We start from the raw sequence: 25,563 nt of genomic DNA, 5'->3' as shown, positions 1-25,563 counted from the left end.
TAATATTTTATCAGGCAGATTTTTGAACATGAAATACTTGAAAGTACAAGTGTCTACTGCTAGTAAATACTTATTTTTCAGATTTTGATTTTGAGGATGCTGTTTAAAACGTACTATTTGGGGAAAGATCATATTGATGTAGGGTTTATATATTCGTGAAATTCCTGGGTTCTGCTTATTGTTACCTGACAGAAATTGAGACACTGGGGCTTTGTATGTTGTTTGGTGTTTAATTTCTTAGATTATGTCAGTATACATCCAGACATCAAGTAAATAATATTTCAAGAAACATGGGCAAGAGTAGGTGTTTTTTCTATGACAAGTATAGTCATTACAAGCTAAGTATGAAATCTCTCTAGAATTAATGATGTGTTTATTCAAAATTGAATATTCTACACAGATAATTGCTAAAGAGAATTCTAAACTTGATAAGGTTTTTAAGAGCTTGTTCTATACTATTTTATACAGTGGAAAATAGATCCCAGCAAATCCATAAGTCAGGGATGAAAATTAAATATTGTTTTGGTCTGTTTAGGACCATTATTGTGATTAGGGACTCAGTGAAAGACAGTTAATACAGTATGATGGTCATATGACGGCTGTAGGAGATGAAGCAGCGAAGGTCATACAGCAGTTAACAATGTAATATATGAGGAAAGTATTTGCAAAAAAAAAAAAATGGGCTGAGAGTCATACTAGTGTTGGTTTGTATTACTGCTGATTAAACAAGACAGCATCTAAATGTTTGAAGTTGGAAAGATAATGTTGGAAGAGGACAGGTGCAGAGGTTAGTTATAATCCCTAATATGACAGAAATGTGTGTTATTGTCAGATAGGTGAACAATTCTTTGGCATTCTTTTAGGTTTAGCAGAAGAGGAGTCACCATTTTCACTAATGTATTGAGGTAGGCAAGAGGAGCAAGAAATGAGAGCGAGTTCCAGTTTGAAGAGGCAGGCAGAAGTATGTTCCAGAGTTGAAGTATTTTAATTTGGCAAAATGTAGGCTTAATATATAGGAGAAAATCATTACTAAGATTCATTAATTTACAAAAAGTATGGAAACCAAAATGCAGGTGTTTTCATCAAAGAAATTAATAAGAAGTGTTTTTACCACAAGAGTACGATAGGCCAAAATTAATGAAGTTAAGCAGATAGGCAAGATAAGAGAATGAACTGCATATAAAAAAAAAAAAAATTTGAAGTCAAACAAGTGATGACATATGGAATACAAAGATGAAGAGAGAAACAAGAAAACACTGAACAGATTATGTATGGTATAAAAGTTAATAATTATTTATTTTATTATCACACTGGCCGATTCCCACCAAGGCAGGGTGGCCCGAAAAAGAAAAACTTTCACCATCATTCACTCCATCACTGTCTTGCCAGAAGGGTGCTTTACACTACAGTTTTTAAACTGCAACATTAGCACCCCTCCTTCAGAGTGCAGGCACTGTACTTCCCATCTCCAGGACTCAAGTCCGGCCTGCCGGTTTCCCTGAATCCCTTCATAAATGTTACTTTGCTCACACTCCAACAGCACGTCAAGTATTAAAAACCATTTGTCTCCATTCACTCCTATCAAACACGCTCATGCATGCCTGCTGGAAGTCCAAGCCCCTCGCACACAAAACCTCCTTTACCCCCTCCCTCCAACCTTTCCTAGGCCGACCCCTACCCCGCCTTCCTTCCACTACAGACTGATACACTCTTAAAGTCATTCTGTTTCGCTCCATTCTCTCTACATGTCCGAACCACCTCAACAACCCTTCCTCAGCCCTCTGGACAACAGTTTTGGTAATCCCGCACCTCCTCCTAACTTCCAAACTACGAATTCTCTGCATTATATTCACACCACACATTGCCCTCAGACATGACATCTCCACTGCCTCCAGCCTTCTCCTCGCTGCAACATTCATCACCCACGCTTCACACCCATATAAGAGCGTTGGTAAAACTATACTCTTATACATTCCCCTCTTTGCCTCCAAGGACAAAGTTCTTTGTCTCCACAGACTCCTAAGTGCACCACTCACTCTTTTTCCCTCATCAATTCTATGATTCACCTCATCTTTCATAGACCCATCCGCTGACACATCCACTCCCAAATACGTATCTGAATACGTTCACCTCCTCCATACTCTCTCCCTCCAATCTGATATCCAATCTTTCATCACCTAATCTTTTTGTTATCCTCATAACCTTACTCTTTCCTGTATTCACCTTTAATTTTCTTCTTTTGCACACCCTACCAAATTCATCCACCAATCTCTGCAACTTCTCTTCAGAATCTCCCAAGAGCACAGTGTCATCAGCAAAGAGCAGCTGTGACAACTCCCACTTTGTGTGTGATTCTTTATCTTTTAACTCCACGCCTCTTGCCAAGACCCTCGCATTTACTTCTCTTACAACCCCATCTATAAATATATTAAACAACCACGGTGACATCACACATCCTTGTCTAAGGCCTACTTTTACTGGGAAAAAATTTCCCTCTTTCCTACATACTCTAACTTGAGCCTCACTATCCTCGTAAAAACTCTTCACTGCTTTCAGTAACCTACCTCCTACACCATACACTTGCAACATCTGCCACATTGCCCCCCTGTCCACCCTGTCATACGCCTTTTCCAAATCCATAAATGCCACAAAGACCTCTTTAGCCTTATCTAAATACTGTTCACTTATATGTTTCACTGTAAACACCTGGTCCACACACCCCCTACCTTTCCTAAAGCCTCCTTGTTCATCTGCTATCCTATTCTCCGTCTTACTCTTAATTCTTTCAATTATAACTCTACCATACACTTTACCAGGTATACTCAACAGACTTATCCCCCTATAATTTTTGCACTCTCTTTTATCCCCTTTGCCTTTATACAAAGGAACTATGCATGCTCTCTGCCAATCCCTAGGTACCTTACCCTCTTCCATACATTTATTAAATAATTGCACCAACCACTCCAAAACTATATCCCCACCTGCTTTTAACATTTCTATCTTTATTCCATCAATCCCAGCTGCCTTACCCCCTTTCATTTTACCTACTGCCTCACGAACTTCCCCCACACTCACAACTGGCTCTTCCTCACTCCTACAAGATGTTATTCCTCCTTGCCCTATACACGAAATCACAGCTTCCCTATCTTCATCAACATTTAACAATTCCTCAAAATATTCCCTCCATCTTCCCAATACCTCTAACTCTCCATTTAATAACTCTCCTCTCCTATTTTTAACTGACAAATCCATTTGTTCTCTAGGCTTCCTTAACTTGTTAATCTCACTCCAAAACTTTTTCTTATTTTCAACAAAATTTGTTGATAACATCTCACACACTCTCAATATACAGTGTTATAAATGAGACACTTGTGCAACATTTGGGTATCTTTATTCTGGCAACGTTTTGCCACACAGTGGCTTCTTCAGTTCAATGCAGAAAAATTACAGGAAGACATAAGCAGGAGTTTGAGGTAATCAGTCCCTCAGCTTAGAGTCGATGTGTTGAGTCCATCAATCTTGACAAGATATGTTGAATCCATCAATCTTGACAAGATTGATGGACTGAACACATTGACTCAAAGCTGAGGGACTGATTACCTCAAGCTTCTCATCTTCCCCCTTTTTCTGCACTGGGCTGAAGAAGCCACTGTGGGACAAAGTGTTTCCAGAATAAAAATATCCAAATGTTGCACAAGTGTCTCATTTATTAACTTGTCGGTTTTGTAAGCCATTTATTCACATGGTGTTACATATAGGCCTGAGCTAAATAAAGAAAGAAAAGCCTCTTACACAACAGTACATATAAACACCAAGGAAAGTAATAGTAAGTTAGATTCCCATTCACCTTAAACTTGACAAGAAGTAGCAAGATTGTTAAACATAGGAGAAAGGGTTGGAAGAAGCTAGTGATGAATCCAGAAAGCAAAGCTTTTATCTAAATACTGAATCAAGATTGAAGGGTATACAGCAGTAGTGGGGAAAAATAGTGTCAAAATGTTTATTCTAGATAAATGTATCAAGTTGTAAGTACAGTGGACCCCTCGAATTTCGTAATTAATCCGTTCCAGAGAGTGTGATGAAAGTTGAAATTTATGAATGGTGAAACCATTTTCCCCATAAGAAATAATGTAAATCCAATTAATCCGTTCCAGACACCCAAAATTATTAACAAAAAATGTTTTTTTTTACATATAGATTTACATACAGAAAATAGTGAGACATCAAGTATAAAACAAAAAAAAAAACATCACACTTACCTTTATTGAAGACTCTTGTTGGTGTATGGAAGACAGGAGTAGGGGAGAGGATGGAGAAGTTACACTATTGTTTGGAAGGGGAATCCTCTTCCATAAAGACTTTAGGTACCAAGTCCTTATCCAGGGTTACTTCCCTTCTTTACTTTTTAATGCCACTAGGACCAGCTTGAGAGTCACTGGACCCCTGTCACTCAAAATTTGTTCCAGATAGCCATTTCTGGCATCTCTTTAAAATTTGCTGCAAATTGGGACAAGACATTGTCATTGTACATGTTGCCAACACGGCTTGCAACAGCTTTGTCAGGGTGATGTTCCTCCATAAACATTTGCACCTCACTCCACTTTGCACAAATGCCCTTAAGCTTTGAAGAAGGCACCTTCTTCCATCTCTCTTACTCCTCTGAAGCAATTTCCTGAGCTGTAGTCTGTTGCTGTTGCAGATGAAGGTCTTGCAGCTCTTCAGTGGTTACCTCTTCACTGTGGTCCTCCACCAACTCTTCCACATCCCGGCCACTCACATCCAACCCCATGGAATTCCCCAGTGCCGCAAAAAATTCCACAACTGGCATAGGGTTGTCAGGGTCAGCCTCAAACCCTTCAAAATCTTTGCCGAGGACACAACCTGGCCACAATTTTCTCCAAGCAGAGTTCAAAGTCCTGGAAGTCACTCCCTGCCAAGCTTTATCTATAAGGCCTATGCAATTGAGGATATTGAAGTGATCTTTCCAGAACTCTCTTAGGATCAGTTGAGTGTCTGAGGTCACATCAAAGCACCTTTGAAACATTGCTTTGGTGTAGAGTTTTTTGAAATTTGAAATGATCTGCTGGTCCATGGGCTGGATGAGATGAGTGGTATTAGGGGTCAAGAACTTCACTGTGATGAAACTAAACTTGTCCACCATTGGTCATCCAAGTCTGGAGGATGAGCAGGAGCATTGTCCATTACCAGGAGGCACTTGAGTGGCAGTTTTTTTTCCAGGAGGTATTTCTTCACACTTGGGCCAAACACTTCATTGAACCAATTGAGGAAAATTTCCCTCGTGACCCATACCTTACTGTTAGCCTTCCACATCACACACAATTTACTCTTGGTGACATTGTGTTCCTTGAACACCCTGGGATTTTCAGAGTGATACATCAGTAAAAGCTTCACTTTGAAATCCCCACAAGCATTACCACAGAACATGAGAGTTAGCCTGTCTTTCATAGGCTTGTGTTCTGGGAGTGCCATTTCCTCCTGGATGATGTAGGTCCTCTTTGGCATTTTCTTCCAAAAGAGGCCTATTTTGTCACAGTTGAACACTTGTTGGGAGACAAATCTTTCAGCCTCTACATAGTCCTTGAATTCCTGCACAAATTTTTCAGCCGCATATTGGTCAGAACTGGCAGCCTTGCCATGCCTTACAACATTGTGTATGCCACTACACTTCTTTAATCTCTCAAACCAGCTTTTGCTGGCCTTAAATTCACTAACATCAGCACTCGTTCCAGGCATTTTCTTTACAAGATCAGCATGCAACTGCCTTGCCTTGTCACAAATTATTGACTGCGTAACACTATCTCCTGCTAACTGTTTTGGGTTGATCCACACCAACTTCAAATTCTGAACATCTTCAAGTATTCGCGATCTCTTTTTTGCGAACATATCTACCCCTTTCGCAACAACAGCTTCCCTGAGTTCCTTTTTGTTCACCACAATGGAAGCGATTGTTGTTTGGGGCTTCGCATACATCCTGGCAAGATGGGCCACACACATGCCACTTTCATCTTTTGCAATGATTTCTTTTTTGAACTCTATCATGTTTCTCACATTCTTTACCAAATGGCTGGCACTACAAGCTTTCTTTGGGCCCATGGTGGCTTATTTAGAGGTTACAAACACAAAAAAGAATGGAATATTATGAAATGTGTCATTTGGACCCATGGAGTGATGTTCACTCCCCAATAAACAATGCCAAACTGACTGGTAGTGGTGTGTGGGGTGCCTTTGTGTATTGTGGACGCTGGGAGGCCACTTGTACGCGTTCCGGATGAACGAGGAATGGCGAGCCAAATTACGAACCATGAGCCTATATTTTGACGAAAAAAGTTGTCGAAATTTACGAAGCGTGAGCCTTACAAAATTTGAGGGTCCACTGTATAAGGAATAAAGGAGAGCCTCTGGTAGTGCCAAAAGTTTGAAAACAGCTTTGCTATATTCATGTTTTTGCTGCTCTGATCACAGGATTAGTCAGTTCCAACCTTTTCTTGTTACTCTTAAAAGTCTTGTTCCCTCTTAACAAGCTGAATGGTGATCTAACTCTTGTCTTTGTTTTTATTCCTTTTACTCACCTCTCTGACTGCCCTCTTTTTTTTCTCTCTCCAATTACCATGGGCCTATGCATAGTGGCATATACATTCATTACTTCTCTTATTATGGGAACTCTGTTAAGAGGAGTTGTCTCGAGTCTCTTCCTCCATGCTCTCTACCTATGTCATTTGATCTTTTTTTTCTTAGTGCATTCTGTCATTTTATTTATTATCGCAGTTTCATAAATTCATCATACTTTCATGCTACAGATATTTCTCCAGAACTCACTAATCCTGTGAAAACACCTGTGATTTTTAGCATCTATGCCTCTAATTTATAGAATCGTAATAATGTCCTTCACTTTTTGGATATTGAAATTGCATTTCTTTGTACTCGTATACTTAAAAGGAATCTGTTATATGCACAAATAACTCGCACATAGGAGAATGAAACGTGTGAAGACTTTTCGATCCAAGTTGTACCGAAACGTTGTCATAAGCGTCATTCTCCTATATGGGGTTAATTGTGTAGTGTTCCAGTCACAGTATTGTGCCTTGTTATTCTTTCTGAATCTGTTATATATTTCTTCCATCATTATTCTAGGCATTTAGTCAATTTCCTATTCGTACCATCTCCAGGACATGGGTGAAATTGGTCTCTCCCTTTCCAGAAGACTTGAAGATCACAAAAAAATTTCACTCTGCTTTCTAGCAACACACTTTCTCTGTAAAGCTAGGGACTACATCCATCTCATAAGCTGGTCCTCTTCCAAAATTATATTGAAATCTTCATGACATCAAAGATACCAATTTGTTGTCTCAGATATAATACATGATATTTCAAACTTAAATCTTTACCCCATCCATGTTTCTGATGATGCTTGCCTATTTTAGTTCTGTAACTTTCAGAACATGCATGACTTCACCTGACTTCGAGTTTCTCTTCATTGACCACTGCCTTAACCTTACTGCTAACCTGTACTGTTTTTCTATTTACTTGGGACTTGATATTGGTTCAGGGTGGACGGAAATGTAGTTCAGCTTTCAGTTCCAGTTTGTAGGCTAATGTGATTTGCTCCAGCCATGGTATTATGGTTCATTCTTTGTAGAAAGTAAAGCCTGTTGTTTTGTGTTTTGATAACTGCACATAATAAGTCTTCCTTCATCCATGATACAAGGTAAGAGACAAAACTTGAGTGTGAGAAGTCACCAAAGAATATCATAAAATTGGATGTGCAGAGAGCACATTAATTGACTACCTGAAAGCAGTAGTCTCCAGTGAGAGTTTGGAAGCAACTTTTCCTTGTTTGACACCATTTTCAGAGCTTCAGAAATTGTTGAGCCCAGAAGAGTACATGATTTTTGATACTGTGGCAGAGTGTAGAGATAAAGTAAGGTGAATAGTTAATTTTAAAGTAATGGCACATCAGCGCTAACGTTCGGTACGTCACTGTTGTAGCATACTCGGACTCAGACTCTGAATGGAGTTCCCTTGAGCGGCGGCGTACTGCCGAATCCTACAAAGTCAACCGCAAAGCCGTACCCAAGAGGATGAAAAAGAAGCGTCTCCCGATACCCGTAGCTGCCCCCCGTGTGCCCCCCCTACCCTCCTTCTATGTTGCCGAGGGAGGACCAGGCACTCGCTATTCGGATGAGAGGCTATTGCTCGACCCCTATGAGAAAGGTACCAGAGGTAGCACTGTGTCCAACTCTACTCTACTCTACCTCTTCCTCCCTCTTGTGGCAAACAGCAACTGTATAGACCCATAGAACATAGTTAATAAGCTGTTTAGTCTTGCCTTTTAAACATAGATGTATTATTTTTATTGGCATTATGTCTAAGGGTCTAATTGCTGGTACTTGTCACTTACGGCTGAGTTTTTGTGCTAGATATGACTAACTTGGTTTTAGAAAGATTTTAAATGATAATGTTTGGGCAAGGTGAACATCTGAATGGTTTGAAATCTTGGAATCTCATATTTAGTTAAATAACATGTAAATATTTAGCTCAAAAACCGGCCATGCTTTCATAAAGTTGTGGTGTAGCTATATAAGTGGTTTCCATGCTTTCTGCACTTCTTGCATGCAACTTTCTCCCAGCTTTAGTGTGTCTTGTGCCTTCCTTATTTGTTGCCCATTAATGAATCCTTGGGCCTTAATAGCATTATCAGGTGAGTGAGAGCATTTTGTTAGCATTTAACTCTGGAGATTTGTGTAAGACTTGAGAGGATTTAATTGAGTCAGCATGTTTTGATAATGTTCACTGCTTATACTTAACCCAGAAACCCATCTTTTAATGTAATTGACACTTTCCAAGCATTAACTTTTTTTTTTTACATTATATGGTATACAATAAATATAATTCCCAAATTTCCCATTTATACCATTATCGCACCCAAAAGCTGTATATTAGGTTGGACCCATATAGTAGTTGGGAAGTTAGTATATTTTATACAAATATAATTGGATCACAAGATGATAATTATTATAAGTATTTAAATAAGTTGATTTAAACTGCAGTGACAAAGCTGGAACTTGGGTAGTATAAGCAATGAAATGCCAAGACCTGTCAACTTTGAATAAGACCTTATTACTTGTTGTTTAGAGTTGTGTGTACATTCTTACTAACCTAGAGTGGTGTGTATCTGCCCTAGAAGCATTTACATAAACAATGCTACCTCTGATTTCTTATGGTATTAATGTCAAGTCTGCATGCTGAGTGGTCTAAGTGAACTTAACTAGTTGGCTCTGCATGACCCGCACAGTCAACATGTTTGCATGTTAAGAAATTGTTGTATTTGATATAAACATGCTGAGTTTCCACTGCCCTCTTATTAATCAGCATATTATTTATTAATTCCTTAGTGAATATTATGTTTTTCATTATCAAGTTTTTATTCAGATGAATGATCCTAAATTTATACTGTAATTATGTAACCTGGGCTTTCCAGTAATGAATGTACCATTGTTACCTGTTAAATTTAAGAGACTTGACATAAGTTACTGTTATAACAAAGTCAGTCTTGTTTGTACGCACAACATGAATCCTTGTAATATATTTTTTATGGACACTTGAAGCACAATTGTAGAAAAATATATCAACAAATGTAATTTCAAAAACATTTTTGGGGACCATCACATTACTTTTACTTGATATAAAAATAATGTTCTTGTATGGGAGATCTGTAATAGCTGTGATACCATCATTTTGGTGAAGTGTTTATTTTACCGGCAGAGAAGATATTCCCCGACAAATTAATTCCAACCATGGAGAGTGAAGTATATATACATTACTTGAAAAATTAGTCAATGGATAGGGAATAATTTGCTGGAAATTAACCTAATGAAATAAGATCTGATATACAGAAAAATTGGGCAGATTGAACACAGTGGAAGTGTAATTGGATACACCTTCACTGCATCCATGGTAGAATGGGCAGAGTTCAGGGTGGGTGTGGTTAGGTTACTGAGGGCGCGCTGTTATTATTGTTTCAGTGGTGAGTGGATCAGCCTCAGATGATTCCGAGGCCACCGACAGAGAAGATCCGGCTGCATCGCACTCCAAATATAAACCTCAGAAACGCTCTGTTCAATTTAAAAAGAAGACAGGAGGCAGGGAGGGCGTGGCAGTGCGACCCCCCGTGGTTCCCCCCCTGCCCCCCACACATCCCCCGCCCCACCCTCCCACCTCCCACCCACGCATGGGGCTGGCTGCCACCCCTCACCACAACCCCCTCTCGTACCCCATGGCAGCCCAGCTTCCCCCAGACACCGACTTATTCTCCCCCTCATGTAAGTCACACTCAATCTTGCCTGCCTAGTCTCTCTTCTTCTCCAGTCTTTTTTCTTCCTTTATATCTTTATCCCTCTCAATCCTTATCATTATTATGAAAATAAATTCAAATATCTCTAATGAAAAAGATGCGGGAAGTAGAAGGGTCCTTTGAACATGAAATTTGAGTTTCACATAGGGTTTTTAACCTACTGTACTTTTCTGCTCTATAGTGCTACATTCTCTCACCAACACTGGCCGAGGGTTGCCCAAATAACAAAACTGAACTTAATGTGTCTTGAGCCAGAAGCTGTGAAAGGTAAAGCTTCCTTTCACAGAGCTCATCAGGGCAGTAGAGCTTTGGACCCTGCTGTTGTACTGGTTTGGTGTATCAAATTCCACAGCTCGATAGATCTGCTATACTTTGATAAGTTGATGTAAACATCGGTAAATAAAAAAAATCCTCATAATTGTGTTAGTTGCAACCTACCAGATAAGGAAAGGAGTTAAATGAGTACTTAACTGACACACACACTACTTATTGTCATGATATTCATACAGAGTATGGTATATATTAGCTTTCACAGTTCAAAAACACAGGGTCTCCCAAAACTGATACTACTTATGCTATATTAAGCACTCGTTGCATACTAATTTCTGCAAGCTGCAGTCTGAAATGTATATTTACGCATCGTGCTCCTCAGTGAACTTGCTAATGTGCTCTAATGATTGTGTGCTTTGTTGTATGTTTGAAGAGTAAACTGTTGTTGACATACCTAGACAGTTGGCATTGTTGATGCTTGAGCATTGTAAGGTGATTGCTAGATGTACTATGTAGGACTTGCTTAACAAAGTCAAGCCTTAGATGCTTAGCACTAATATTTCTTGCCCCCCCCCCCTTAGTTTTAGTTACATGAAATTAATGAAGCATCAGGTTTATAGCATACCAAATTTCTTACATGCTTAAATATCTGTATTGTTTTATTCCTATGGTACCCTGGTAAGGGTAAACTTGCCATTTTAAGTCAATTACATATACTAGTTGTTCAACATGTCAATATCATCATATATTTTTGCACAAGTCAACCTATGTAAATAATCTCAATTGACTCTATAAAATGTGATCAACATAATTTGAGTAGATATTATCTGATCTTGCAAAACTAAGGTTTTCTGTATTTAATGTATACAAGCCAACTATTCTTTCTAAAAGTATATTCGGACTTACTAATTTAAAATTATGCTGCTTTCAAGTTAATACTTAAAATTTATTGTTGTGAGGCTTACATTACATATTTCATTAACATTCTTTTAGTGAGAGAGCAAGTGAATAAACAAATAATATGTTTAATATAGTGTTATACATTGAATTTGAAGCTTGAGACAATTAGTTAAAGCTGATGAATCACATTTGTTATACAGTATTTTATTCCGATTAACTTTACCTATAATTGAAGAAGTTTGAAAAACTGCAAAACTATGATCAGATCTCAGAATATCCAGTAGATGATACATTGTCTTCTTACTGATATAAGTCAGTAGTCCCTAACCATTTTGTATGAAAGGGCCTGTTTCAAAAGCCAAATTTAAAGTAGGGCCACATCTTGTAATTTTTATGAATAATAACCATAATATTTTGTAATTATTGACACTTTGCAGTGTGGAACCTACGTGAAAGTGAATTCAAAATTTCATATGAGGGCCGCATTCATTTCCTAGAAGGGCGGCAGGTTGGGGATCCCTGATGTAGGTGGTATAGGGTACTTAACAAACCCAAAGGTTTTTGCCATCTTTTTCATAGAAACAATTATGACATTGAATGTTATTGAATAAGTTGTTTGCATTTGTTCACACTTTACATGAGTGACAAATCTACTGATGGCTATAATATTTATACGAAACATATCTAATGGGATTACATGATATTTGTGCTTATTTAGAAAAGTTTGTGCTCAGTTATCAAGTTTGGACATTATTAAGTCTTACAGCACACCAGATTAGTAAACTATTGAGTGTGTAAACATTAATGTCTTTGTTCAGTGTTTGTGCCCTTGGCAAACACTGCTGTAAAAATGCATGATTCACTTACCGCATTAACTATTAATTATTCTACTCTTGGTGGAAATGTTGCATGTCTTGCCATTATTGCACTATAGTATCCTGGTCCACTTGTACAGATTATTTCAACTTCCTAAAATTACTTTTTTTTCCTTTATTTTCCTAAGAATATGTATACATTTTGAAAGATTGTATGCATATGTGTTTTAATTGTAACTTAGTGCAACTTAAGAGTGATGTATATAAAAAGTATTATAGTATATTGTATTTATGCTTTTCACTTCCTCTTACCTGATCTTGAAGCCACATGCACCTCTTGCTTACCTTCTCTGCCACTGCAGTTCTGGACACCCTACTACCCTCTGGACATTCAGTTTTTGGCAGCTATTGTATTTGTGCATCCCTCTGTAGTGTTGTGATAAAAGACTTTACAATTGGATATTCATCTTTGTTTAGTGTACAAGTTCCTGGCTCATATCAGAAAGGTAGTTTGGTTTGGTTTTTAGTAGGTTTATTTACTTTACTAATTTTATTAAAAAACCGCAACAGTAAATTTTTTAATGCTCGAGACTGACTAGTATTATACTTATGCTTAGTTTTCTTACGTTGTGCAAAGGTTTTACAATTTTTTGTTTCTTTTTAAGCATCTTTCTGATTTTTATTGTTTTTATCACATGTAAAATTGTTACAAAAGTATATATATTATATTATTAATGATGAAGTTTAATACCCATCTTGTTTTGGAAAATATTAAATGATTTTAACAATACTGTATTTGGTTTTATATGTGAATATTCTTTAGGATATATTCATTAAACAGATCTTAATTTTACATTATTTAGATTTTTTGCATTACCTGAGACATTTTGATCAGAATGGATAACAGTGCAATATATATTTACCTAAGCTAAATAGAAAAAATAAGGTTACACTTGAAATTACTAGGAATAGTGGAATATTCTCATGTATAGTATCAACTGTGTTATAAAACACTAATTTGCTAAGATTATTTTTGGTATAAATATTTTTGTAAAAGCAAAAAATTAAGAAAAATATATTAATACTGAACATTCTTAAAAATGTAGAATATGTAGTTAAAGTTTTCTGACCTTAACCAGATGGTTCTTAAAAGTTTGTGTTGGTAATCTGAAAAAAAAAAAATTGATAATAATAATATGACAGTGTAAAATGCTACATGTTTCATTTGACTTCAATGATGAGGTGCTGTTAACTTGTGTTTGCTACATTGACGCTCATAATGTAACCAGCCACTGCACTAAAAAGTCCTCCAGCTTCCTAAATACTTACAATTCTTGTATGTTAACGACTGGTTTAACATCATGTATACTAAAATTAAGCTCGTGCTTTTGAGGAAATATTTTTGGTACTTTGTGTTTTCTATATTGACATCATTTGTTGATAATACTGTATAGCATATCTTGAAGACTGCTTTATGGGTATTATATCAACTTCATCTGAATATTTATCTTGGTTATTGCATACTAATTTTTTTGGAGAATGTGAAACATTTTGGTAACTTGTGATGTGTATGTCTATGCTCTCAGTAAGTTTGAATAGCTTCTGTATTGATTGGATTTTTTTTAATTTGTCAAGTTTATGCATGTCCATTCTGAATCTTTGATGGTAGTTCTTGTACTTCAATTTTTGAGATGAAGATTTTAAACAAGTTCATAACTTGTAGATTTTTTCAGTTTCCTGTAATAATAATAATTTTTACTTAAAAAAAAGTGCTTAGAAATTACAATGGAGAGAATAGTTTGTGTTAGCTAGAAATATAAAGAAAAATCTTCATTCTAGTGTTGTCATGCACCCTTGTTTTGAACATATTACTTTACAGAATGTAAATGCAATAAGCAATCATTGTTATAGACATTTGTTACAGAATGTAAATGCAATAAGCAATCATTGTTATAGACATTTGTTAATCAACAGTACTGCTTGGCTTGGTAATGCTAAGATGGTGTGGAAAAGTAGAATTGATATTTTAATAACAGTTTAATAGTACTGAATTTAGCAGTAAGATTTCTGGCATCTGATAAATAGGTATCCCAATCATTCCTTGACTCCATATTTTGATGAACCTGTAATGGCTGAATTTCCAAATTCACAGGAAATTGCTGGTGGTTAAGATGACATGGGCCAAATAAGGATACAGTATTATAGCAAAATAACTCCACACCATATAGGATTTTGTCTTGTTGCAAGTTGTTCATGTGGGCAGTGATTTTTGGATTAGACACTGTACTTGTGACCTTCTTAATGTGGTTACAGCCTAGGCTGCTAGTGTGTACTGCATGTGTATGTGTCTTTTTATCTTTTTTATGAAACAATTTTGATTAGCTCTATCATTAAACAGCAAGTACTCTGCATGTCTTAACAATAGCATATGAATACAGAGAATATACTTTAGTCTTGCTACCAAAAATATTTTTTATTGCTCTTAAACTTCAGGATGCTAGGATCAAAAGCAAGCATATCTAACAGGTATATATTGCTGCCGTTAGTAACACTTCCATTAAACCTGTCACATCAGTGTCAGATACTAAGGTATATTGAGCCTTGGGTAATATTCTAGCTTATAACTTACCCCATTCCCACAGTTGCCCCTGGCAAGCTTGAGGGAGATCACATGTATAGAGTGATTCCTGAGGATGACTCCAGCTTAGAGGTATCATCCCCTCGGGACCAGCAGTCTCCGATCCTGCCACCTGGGGCACCTGCGCGCAAAGACACTGATAAGACGGCCCGACGTAAGGTACAATATTGATGATACTTAACCTTGAAGCTTGTCAGCATAGACAGTGCAGCTTCTTGTGGTGTTTTGTCCCTTTATTGTGTACCAATATGACTTAGCCTCCGACAAGATGAAACAGAATTCTAACATCTCTGGTAATTAATAAATTCAACATTTAAAATTAAAACTGAGGCATTGTAGAGTGTCCAAATAGTAGAAGTCGACCATGTTAAAACTTAAAACTTAATAAGAGGGGGATTGTGTTTATCTGTCTGCTGTCCCCCTCTTCAAGGGGGGCTCCTTGGCATGGTGAAGAGGCTCTTGGTCTGAGGAATTAGCCCTGTCGGTCTTCTTCCTCAGACCGAACCTAATTACCCCCCATTCTCCCCTCCCCTTTTTCCATTCCTCCTCCTCTTCCTCACCCCTCCCTTTTGCCCTTCCTCTTTTTGGCCTTTGGGATTTCTCCCACAGGCACGCTAGTTCCTAGGTAGGGGAAAGGACACCGGGGTCCATCCCATTCCGTTGAGGTTCTTGGTAGTGGCGTAGTTTGCCGTGGAATCTGGATTCCCTGGGGATGTCCCGATCCCTCTCCGGTATCCCGGAGTAGCTTTGGGTGTCTTTCGGGCGACAGGTGTATCTCTGGAAGCCACCTTTCGGATTCCGGGGGTGGTGGCCGAAGGAGGTATGCTTTGTGGCGGATATCCGGCCGCCCTCTCTTTTGTCCACCGAGGTAGCTCGGCAGATGTGAGGTTGCTATCCCGGATTGCTGGTTTACTGGCATGAAGGGTAGGGTATGGCACGGGTTCCATGCTGCATCTGCGCTAGTAGCGGTGCTGAAGTCCTCTTGGGCACGGAGGGAGATTTCCGGCCCTTTCATTCCTCCTGGGAACTATTCCTCCCTGCTCCCCCCTTTTTTTATTCTTTTTTTATTTTTATTTTATTTTCTTCTTTCTTTTTTTTTTTTCTTAAAAACAAAAAGCAAAGGAGTAACTTAACCATGGCAGCCCTAGTCCATGAACCCACTACCCCCGGGCCCCTTCTTGATACCGCACCCCATTCTGACCCTGCCTTGTGTTTAGACCACTCTTCGGACACTCCTGATGCCCCTGTACCTCTTGCTGGTGCTGTTTCCTCACCCGCTTCAGGTACCGGGGCTTCGACTGACTCCTTCGATTTGTCTGAACTCCGCTCTCCTTTGACTATGCTTCCGGCTTCTCCCTCTATGGTACGGCAATTTTCGAATCGCCCGCCCATTTCACACCGGACCAACTCCGGTCCTACTCCTAAACGCCAACGTCAATCTCCTGATGATGCTCCTTCGTTACCTTCCCATTCTACTCGGAAAAGACCGACACGTCAAGCACTCCCTCTCCACGCTCAGTTTCGGACCACACAATGGACTAAGTTCTTTACTTTAAGACCGACTTCTTCTTCTGCCTACCTTTCTGACCATAGTATTGGCAAAGCGCTCCTGTGTCATGTTGGTAGAGATATTTCATTTCATGCTCTCAAGAGCGGTATTCGCATCGTCACTGTCCAGAATGCTACCCAAGCTCATGATCTTTCTCTCCTTTCGAATATCGATACTACTCCTATCACTATTGAAAAACATCTTTTTCTCAATTCTTGTAGTGGTACTGTCATTCTGCCCCATACCTTAGTCCAACAGAATTTCCAGTCATGTGGCAATGACATTTTTGAACAGCTGGAACTCCAGGATCTCCCAATCCTCAAAGTAGACACTTATGTCCTTCCTGCCCGGGGGCGGAGACGTTACCCTTGCAATGTGGCTCGTTTAACTTTTGACAGCCGAGAACTCCCGTCCTCTGTATATGTCGCGGGACATCGGTTACAAGTTCGAAAGGTGATACCTACACCGCAACAATGTAGAAATTGTTGCTGTTTTGGTCACCCAGCGAAATATTGCAGATCTATGGCCGAATGCCCAGTCTGTGGTGCCGACGACCATTCTAATACATCTTGCAGTCAACCTCCATCTTGCCTTAATTGTAATGAAGCTCACCTTTCGCACTCCCGCCGTTGCCAGGTCTACTTAAATGAACGTGAAATCCGTTGCCTCAAAGAGGCAGAAGGTCTCCCTTATGCTATGGCAGTTACTCATCTCCGCCTCCAAGGGAGACTACCCCGTGTTTCCAAACATCCCCCTACTTCTGGGGTACCATCTTCTGCAGCCTCCTCTGTTGTTACCCCTCCCATAGCCACTACGGCATCTAATCCTTTTGCTGTCCTTGGCTCTGACGTCCCGACTACAACTCAGTCTGTTCTCACATCTTCGCGTCCTTTCTCACAAGCCCCAGTATCGACAAGACCTCGTACGACACCTAATACCAATCACCCCTCTACTCAGAAGTCCAAAAAATCCACATTGCTCAAATCTTCTTTGCCCCTTCCTTCCCTTCTTCCACCTCCACACTTTACCTTTCCAGTCTCTGTACCTAGTTCTTCCCCTCTCTCTGGCTCTATTACAAGTGAGGAGATTCACCCTCCTCCTCGTACTATGCCTTCCACCCCTGTCCCCTCCCAAGTTTCTCCCTCTTCTGCCACCTCCCAGGTTTCTGCCTCTTCTGTCCCCCCCACACTTCATCTCCAGTCCCTTACACTCTTCCCTCCCCCTCTACTTTGGTACAGTCCATTACTGTCCCAATCTTTACTCACCCTCCTCCTTCTATCTCCAATATGGTCTCCCATACATCTTTGAATTCAGAAACACTTGAAGCCATTTCAGAATATATTGCAGAGACTAAACCTTCAATGGACACTGATTCACTTCCTGTTCCTTCTCTTCCCTCTCCTCCATCTTCACAACCCCATTCTTCGCAACGCTCCGTTCCTTCGCTACTTGAACGTCTTCCAATGCCACCACACGTTGACTTTTCTAACCCCTCTAGTCCGTAGGTGCCTTTACCTACAGATTCCTGATATTTTCTTCATCGCCAATCATGGCCTATTTACAGTGGAATATCCGCGGCCTCAGGGGTAATCGGGGTGAGCTTCAGATGTTGCTTTCCAGGTTTTCCCCTGTTGGTGCTTGCTTACAAGAACCAAAATTACACTCGGCTGTTTTCCAACCTATCTCAGGCTATAATTTATTGTATTCTTCGGATCCTTTCTCAGATGGGACCTTTAATGAAAGTGCCCTTCTTCTACGCAATGATAGTCCGTACTGTCAACTATTTGTCCATACCTCGCTGCATTACACTGCAGCCCGTATCCACTTGAATAAGTGGTTTACAATATGTTCTTTATATCTCTCTCCTTCTCGAGCATTTTCTATCCCAGACTTTGCCTTTCTTGTTTCATCCTTACCACCACCACTTCTGTTACTTGGTGATTTTAATGCCCACCATTTCCTCAGGGGGGTCTCATTGTGACTCACGTGGCATTCAGTTGGAGGCTTTTCTCGCCTCTCACCCTCTCCATGTTTTAAATACGGGTACTCCCACCCATTTTGATCCTCGTACTCATACTCTCTCTTGCATCGATCTATCAGTCTGCTCTTCCTCCACTGCACTAGACTTCACCTGGTCTGTTCTACCAGACTTACATGACAGCGATCATTTTCTGATCATTCTTACTTCTCCTTCCTATTCACCACCTTTCCGTAGCCCTCGCTGGCAATTTGATCGGGCAAATTGGGATCTTTACTCACACCTCACTGCTTTTAGTGAGGTTCCTTCTTCATCCTCCATTCTCCTTGCTATAAATGATTTGGCCTCTGTTCTTCCACCCAATATTTGGTCATCACTCTATGTTGATGACTTCGCTATTGCTTGTGCAGGCGCTGACTGTCATCTTATTGCAGTTTCTCTCCAGCATGCGGTCGACCGTGTTTCCACTTGGGCCACCACGGATGAGTTTAAATTTTCAAGTACCAAAACTCACCAAATTACTTTCACTAGACGCTCTGTTATCTCCGATCATCCTTTGTATCTCTATGGCTCCCGTATCCCCGAACGTGATACAATCAGGTTTCTAGGCCTTCTCTTTGACCGTCGGTTATCCTGGAAACCTCACATAACCTCTCTGAAGGCAACTTGTCACAGCCGGCTAAACCTTCTTAAAACCCTTGCTCATCTTTCCTGGGGAGCTGATCGTCGAACTCTGCTTCGCCTACATTCAGCCCTCGTTTTATCAAAACTCGATTATGGTGACCAGATTTATTCCGCGGCCTCTCCTGCTACTCTCTCTAGCCTTAACTCTATCCATCACCAAGGATTACGTTTGTGCCTTAGTGCTTTTCAGTCTTCCCCTGTTGAGAGCCTCTATACAGAAGCAAATGTTCCATCCTTGTCTGATCGCCGTGATGCCCATTGCCTTAGCTACTATGTACGCCCTCACGATCTACACAATCCTTCCATATATAGAATGGTCACCGATATTAGTAGACATTCTTTATTCGTTCGCTGCCCCTGTTTGCTCCGTCCCTTTTCTCTTCGCCTACATTCACTCTTGTCTTCCCTTCAGTTACCACCTTTATATGTTCATGTAGCATCTCACTTTTCCCTACCCCCCTGGGAAGTTCCAGCTGTTCGGGTCTGTTCTTTCTCACTCCCTTGCTCAAAAGCTCAACTGCCTACGGTGGCTTCCCGCTCTCTTTTTCTTGATCACTTCCACTCCCATTCTCATGCCACCACTGTGTACACAGATGGCTCTAAGTCTTCAGACGGCGTCGGATTCGCAGCAGTGTTTCCGGACAGCGTTGTGCGGAGACATTTACTATCTTCAGCTAGCATTTTTACTGCTGAACTGTATGCCATTCTTGCAGCACTTATTCGTATCGCATCTATGCCTGTGTCATCATTTGTAGTAGTCTCAGACTCCCTTAGTGCTCTACAGGCTATACGAAAATTTGATACATCTCATCCCCTAGTTCTCCGTATCCAACTTTGGCTACGCCGTATTTCTACCAAACATAAAGATATTGTTTTTTGTTGGGGTCCCTGGTCATGTCGACGTACAGGGCAATGAACAGGCAGACACTGCTGCACGGTCAGCAGTACATGACCTACCAATTTCCTATTGAGGTGTTCCATTTCTGGACTATTTTGCTGCAATAGCTACCCACCTTCGCACCCGTTGGCAACAACGTTGGTCAACTCTGCTCGGTAACAAACTTCATTCTATTAAACCGAGCATAGGTTACTGGCCGTCTTCTTGTCATCAGTGCCGAGGTTGGGAGACCACTGTCTCCCGCCTTCGCATTGGTTACACTCGTCTTACTCATGGGTATCTCATGGAGAGGCACCCTGTTCCTCTCTGTGAGCAGTGTCAAGTTCCAGTATCGATTAGCCACATTCTGTTAGACTGCCCTCTCTATCAACGAGCACGCAGAATTTACCTTCAACGTCGTCTTCGTTCTACTACTCTCTCTTTACCTTCCCTTCTTGCTGATGGACCCTCCTTTAATCCTGACTCTCTCATTGACTCCTTGACAACGACTGATTTACTCCACAAACTCTGATGATACTTTTCGCACTCCCCTCAGCCCTTTCTAGTTCAGTCTCTTGCTGCCCTTTACCCTTTCACCATCCACTGCCCCGCTGTTATCCGTAACCTATTACTCATCCATCTCCCTTTTGCCACCTGATGCCCTCGCTTCCTTCCTGCCCTGCAGCGCTGTATAGTCCTTGTGGCTTAGCGCTTCTTATTGATTATAATAATAATAATGTCTGCTGTCCCCTCATCCTGGCCCATGCAGTCACAACCTACAAATGTTCATGCATGGTTCCTGTGTGGAAAAAATTGTGGAAATCTGTTGCACAGTTAACCTTTGATTTAACAGATCAATAGGGAGGGAGGCTACAATTCTGATTTATGGACATTTTCAAATTGAAATAAATTTACCCAGCAGATTGTAAGAATAGCAGACTATTCTCAAATTAATGGTCTTTCTCTATTACCTCTGAATGTTGTCTAGCCACAGATTTTATTCATTTAACTGGAAATCTGTTAAATTGGGGTTGCCAAAATCAAAGCTTTACTGCATATGAAATACAAAAAATTACTAAGTAAAAATGAGGTAATTTTGCCCTTGGAGAAGTTATACAAATAACATCAAATTTTAACATTTTTTTTTTTAATTAGTGTATTTTCGGCCAGTGTTAGGAAGCCATTGTATTTTTGGCCAATGTTAGGAAGCTGAGGTTTTCAGAGGCAGGGGATTCCTTTCTCAGTCACTGTAACCAAAATACATCCAGTTATACACTCTGCGTCTCCTGTCTTACAGCAAGAGAAAATCCGTTCTCGAGAAGAAGCCCGGCAACGAGAAGAAGAACGCAAAAGAGCAAAAGATGAAGAAAAATTGAAAAAGGCTGCTGAAAAGGAAAAGGTAATTTAGGATCTTCCCAAAATTTCTATATTTCACTATAAAAATTATATTTTTCCATTTCACTTACCATTACCATATACGTAGTCTTATAAATCTACACAGTAAGGTGTTTCTGTATTAATGAATCATTCTGTAGACTTGTTATAAGGCTAAAACTACAATGTTTCTTCCTTTGCTACTCATGATGGATTAACCTTTTCTAATATATTTCTCTTAATAGTGAATACTGTACTGCAAAGAATAAATAGTTTTCTCAACATGTTAGCTTGCTTTGTACCATTCTTACTACTACAACTTTTCTCTATATTTAACCCTTAAACTGTCCAAACATAGATCTACGTTTTATTTTTCTTGCCTCCAAATTTGGCATGATTGGCCTGAGATGCCTGGTGATTATAGAATGGGTCTTAACACTTGGTGTGCACAGTATTAAAAAAATCTGGGACCACTTAGTACATTGTGGAAGCACCAGTTCAATTGAGCACCAGCTAGAGCAAATAGCATGGCAAACACCAGGGATTCACTGATGTCATGTCGTATTAACACTTCCCTTTTAAGAGGAAAGTGATGGATGTGGCCACAAGTGGTCGAGGAAATATAAAAAAACTCGAAAATAACTCATGTGTAACATTTGTGCAACATCCTTTCATATTTGATACCACTGGCTGTCTCTCTGTATATCTCTCACATGTACACATAAGTACAGTTATTATACATATTGTAAATTACCTAGGATAACCCAAAAATTCCAGGCAAAGTGCTATACAGTGCTTGCAGATATAAGACATAATAAGCACGACTGGCAACTCAGTGGCAAGTAATACACATTTTCACTTCATCAGGAATCAGATGTGACTACTGCTTCATGTGTAAGACCTGTTGTTTACCAGCTGCTCTCCAAGACTGAGACAAGCAGACACACACTGCTCTCCAAGACTGAGAGACAAGCACACACACACTGCTCTCCAAGACTGAGACAAGCAGACACACACTGCTCTCCAAGACTGAGAGACAATCACACACACACTGCTCTCCAAGACTGAGACAATCAGACACACACACACACACACACACACACACACACACACACACACACACACACACACACACACACACACACACACACACACACACACACACACACACACACACAGACACACACACACACAGACACACACACACACAGACACACACACACACACACACACACACACACACACACACACACACACACACACACACACACACACACACACACACACACACACAGACACACACACAGACACACACACAGACACACACACACACACACACACACACACACACACACACACACACACACACACACACACACACACACACACACAGACAGACACACACACACACACACACACACACACACACACACACAGACACACACACAGAGACACACACACACACACACACACACACACACACACACACACACACACACACACACACACACACAGACACACACACACACACACACACACACACACACACACACACACACACACACACAGACACACACACACACACACAGACACACACACAGACACACACACACACACAGACACACACACACACACAGACACACACACACACACACACACACACACACACACACACACACACACACACACACACACACACACACACACACAGACACACACACATACAGACACACACACACACACACACACACACACACACACACACACACACACACACACACACACACACACACACACACACACACACACACACACACACACACACACACACACACACACAGAAGACACAGCATATGAAGCTGCGAGGTCAAACAGGAAGGAAGGAATTATGAATTATGCTAAGGTCATATCAGCCTGCCAAGGAGGACCAAGGAGTGAAAGGGAAGAACAGCTGGTTGCAGATGGAGAGGGTGATAGGTCGAATGCTGAGGCACAACCAGGCTATCAAGAGCCACTGGAAAAATCAAGGGAGAAACTGACCACATACAGGCAGGATCCAGAGTCACAGAGGGTGAGGCAATGGGAGGAAGAAAGGGCAAAATCAGTGTTTATCCATGGGCTTCAGGAGAGAGAGGAAAGGACACACACTGAAAGGCAGCAGGAAGAAAGAAAGGAGATTGAGAAAATCATCACGGAAATAGGTGAAGAGATGGACGAGATTGTAAATTTTCAGAGAATAGGGGGGTACTCGAAGGGGAGAAACCGACCAATCAAGCTGATTCTCAGGACGGAAACAGTGCGGAACAGGATCCTCCAAGAGAAACCACGATTGAAATACTCGGAAGAGTACAAGAGGGTCTTCCTAGACAGACCAAAATCAGAACGACAGCAGCTGAGGGAGAGGACAAAAAAGCGAAAGGAGCTAGGAAAAGAGACAAGGATGGAACCAGCAGATGTCAGTCAGAGCAGAACAGAACAGCAAGGGCAAGCACACACACAACTATTCTCAGAACCATACAACCTATCACACCATCCCAACACACACTACAATCCATACCCACAGCCTCCACCCAACACCGAGCTATAGAATCCCACAGTATGCCACCAGGTCTCCCACCCTCACGGGCCCCCCAAACCACAGTGTTGGAAAGGAAACTGAAGGTATGGTACACAAACGCTGATGGAATAACAAATAAGTGGGAGGAGTGGCATGAAAGAGTCAAAGAAGCATCACCGGACATCATAGCTCTCACAGAAACCAAGCTTACAGGTATGATAACAGATGCCATCTTTCCAACGGGATACCAAATCCTGAGGAAAGACAGAGGGAACAGGGGGGGTGGAGGAGTGGCGTTGCTGATCAAAAATCACTGGAATTTTGATGAGCTGGAGAGAGGAGACAGCGGAGAAGAAAGTGATTACATAGCGGGAACACTTCACTCTGGAGGTCCCAAGGTGGTAATAGCAGTGATGTATAACCCACCACAGAACAGCAGGAGGCCAAGGCAAGAGTACGACGAGAGCAATAGAGCGATGGTTGACACACTGGCTAGAGTGGCCAGAAGAGCTCATGCATGCAGGGCAAAGCTCCTGATCATAGGTGACTTGAACCACAAAGAGATCAATTGGGAGAACTTGGACCCGCATGGGGGCCAAGATACATGGAGGGCTAAGATGATGGAGGTGGTACTGGAAAACTTCATGTGCCAACACGTAAGGGACACTACAAGAGAGAGAGGAGAGGATGAACCAGCAAGGCTGGACTTAGTATTCACCTTGAGTAGTGCAGATATCGAGGACATCACATATGAAAGACCCCTTGGGGCCAGTGACCATGTGGTTTTAAGCTTCGAATACACAGTAGAGCTACAAGTGGAGGGAGAAGCAGGAAGGCCAGGACGAATGAAGCCAAACTACAAGAAAGGGGACTACACAGGAATGAGGAACTACCTGAACGGGGTTCAGTGGGACAGAGAACTGGCAGGGAAGCCAGTTAATGAGATGATGGAATATGTAGCAACAAAATGCAAGGAGGCTGAGGAGAGGTTTGTACCCAAGGGTAACAGGAATAATGAAAAAGCCAGGATGAGCCCATGGTTCACCCAAAGGTGCAGGGAGGCAAAAACCAAGTGTGCTAGGGAATGGAAGAAATATAGAAGGCAAAGGACCCAGGAGAATAAGGAGAGCAGTCATAGAGCCAGAAACTAATATGCACAGATAAGAAGGGAGGCCCAACGTCAATATGAAAACGACATAGCAGCAAAAGCCAAATCTGACCCGAAGCTGTTATACAGCCACATCAGGAAGAAAACAACCGTTAAGGACCAGGTAATCAGGCTAAGGAAGGAAGGAGGAGAGACAACAAGAAATGACTGTGAAGTATGTGAGGAACTCAACAAGAGATTCAAAGAAGTGTTCACAGAGGAGACAGAAGGGGCTCCAGAAAGACGGAGAGGTGGGGTACACCACCATGTGCTGGACACAGTACACACAACCGAGGAAGAAGTGAAGAGGCTTCTGAGTGAGCTAGATACCTCAAAGGCAATGGGGCCAGATAACATCTCTCCATGGGTCCTGAGAGAGGGAGCAGAGGCGCTATGTGTACC

The 25,563-nt window shown here is 40.9% G+C and overlaps 1 protein-coding gene across 21 annotated transcripts in view; it reads left to right on the top strand.

The window, feature by feature from the left end:
• RhoGAPp190 (Rho GTPase-activating protein 190) overlaps positions 1–25,563 on the top strand; it is a 317,483-nt gene that overhangs the window by 276,732 nt on the left and 15,188 nt on the right. For 17 of the 21 annotated variants that reach the window (XM_070093920.1, XM_070093902.1, XM_070093906.1 and 14 more), the window contains 4 exons: positions 8,008–8,232; positions 10,044–10,340; positions 15,000–15,154; positions 21,381–21,482. In XM_070093920.1, the coding sequence (XP_069950021.1) occupies positions 8,008–8,232; positions 10,044–10,340; positions 15,000–15,154; positions 21,381–21,482 (779 nt within the window). The remainder of the gene's footprint in view (positions 1–8,007; positions 8,233–10,043; positions 10,341–14,999; positions 15,155–21,380; positions 21,483–25,563) is intronic. The other 4 variants (XM_070093915.1, XM_070093913.1, XM_070093911.1 and 1 more) reach the window with 3 other exon arrangements.

The sequence above is a fragment of the Cherax quadricarinatus genome, chromosome 44 (genome assembly GCF_038502225.1).
Source record: "Cherax quadricarinatus isolate ZL_2023a chromosome 44, ASM3850222v1, whole genome shotgun sequence".
Classification (NCBI taxonomy): Eukaryota; Metazoa; Arthropoda; class Malacostraca; order Decapoda; family Parastacidae; genus Cherax; species Cherax quadricarinatus.
The sequence above is the reverse complement of the archived record's forward strand: the minus strand, read 5'-3'. Positions and strand labels throughout refer to the sequence as shown.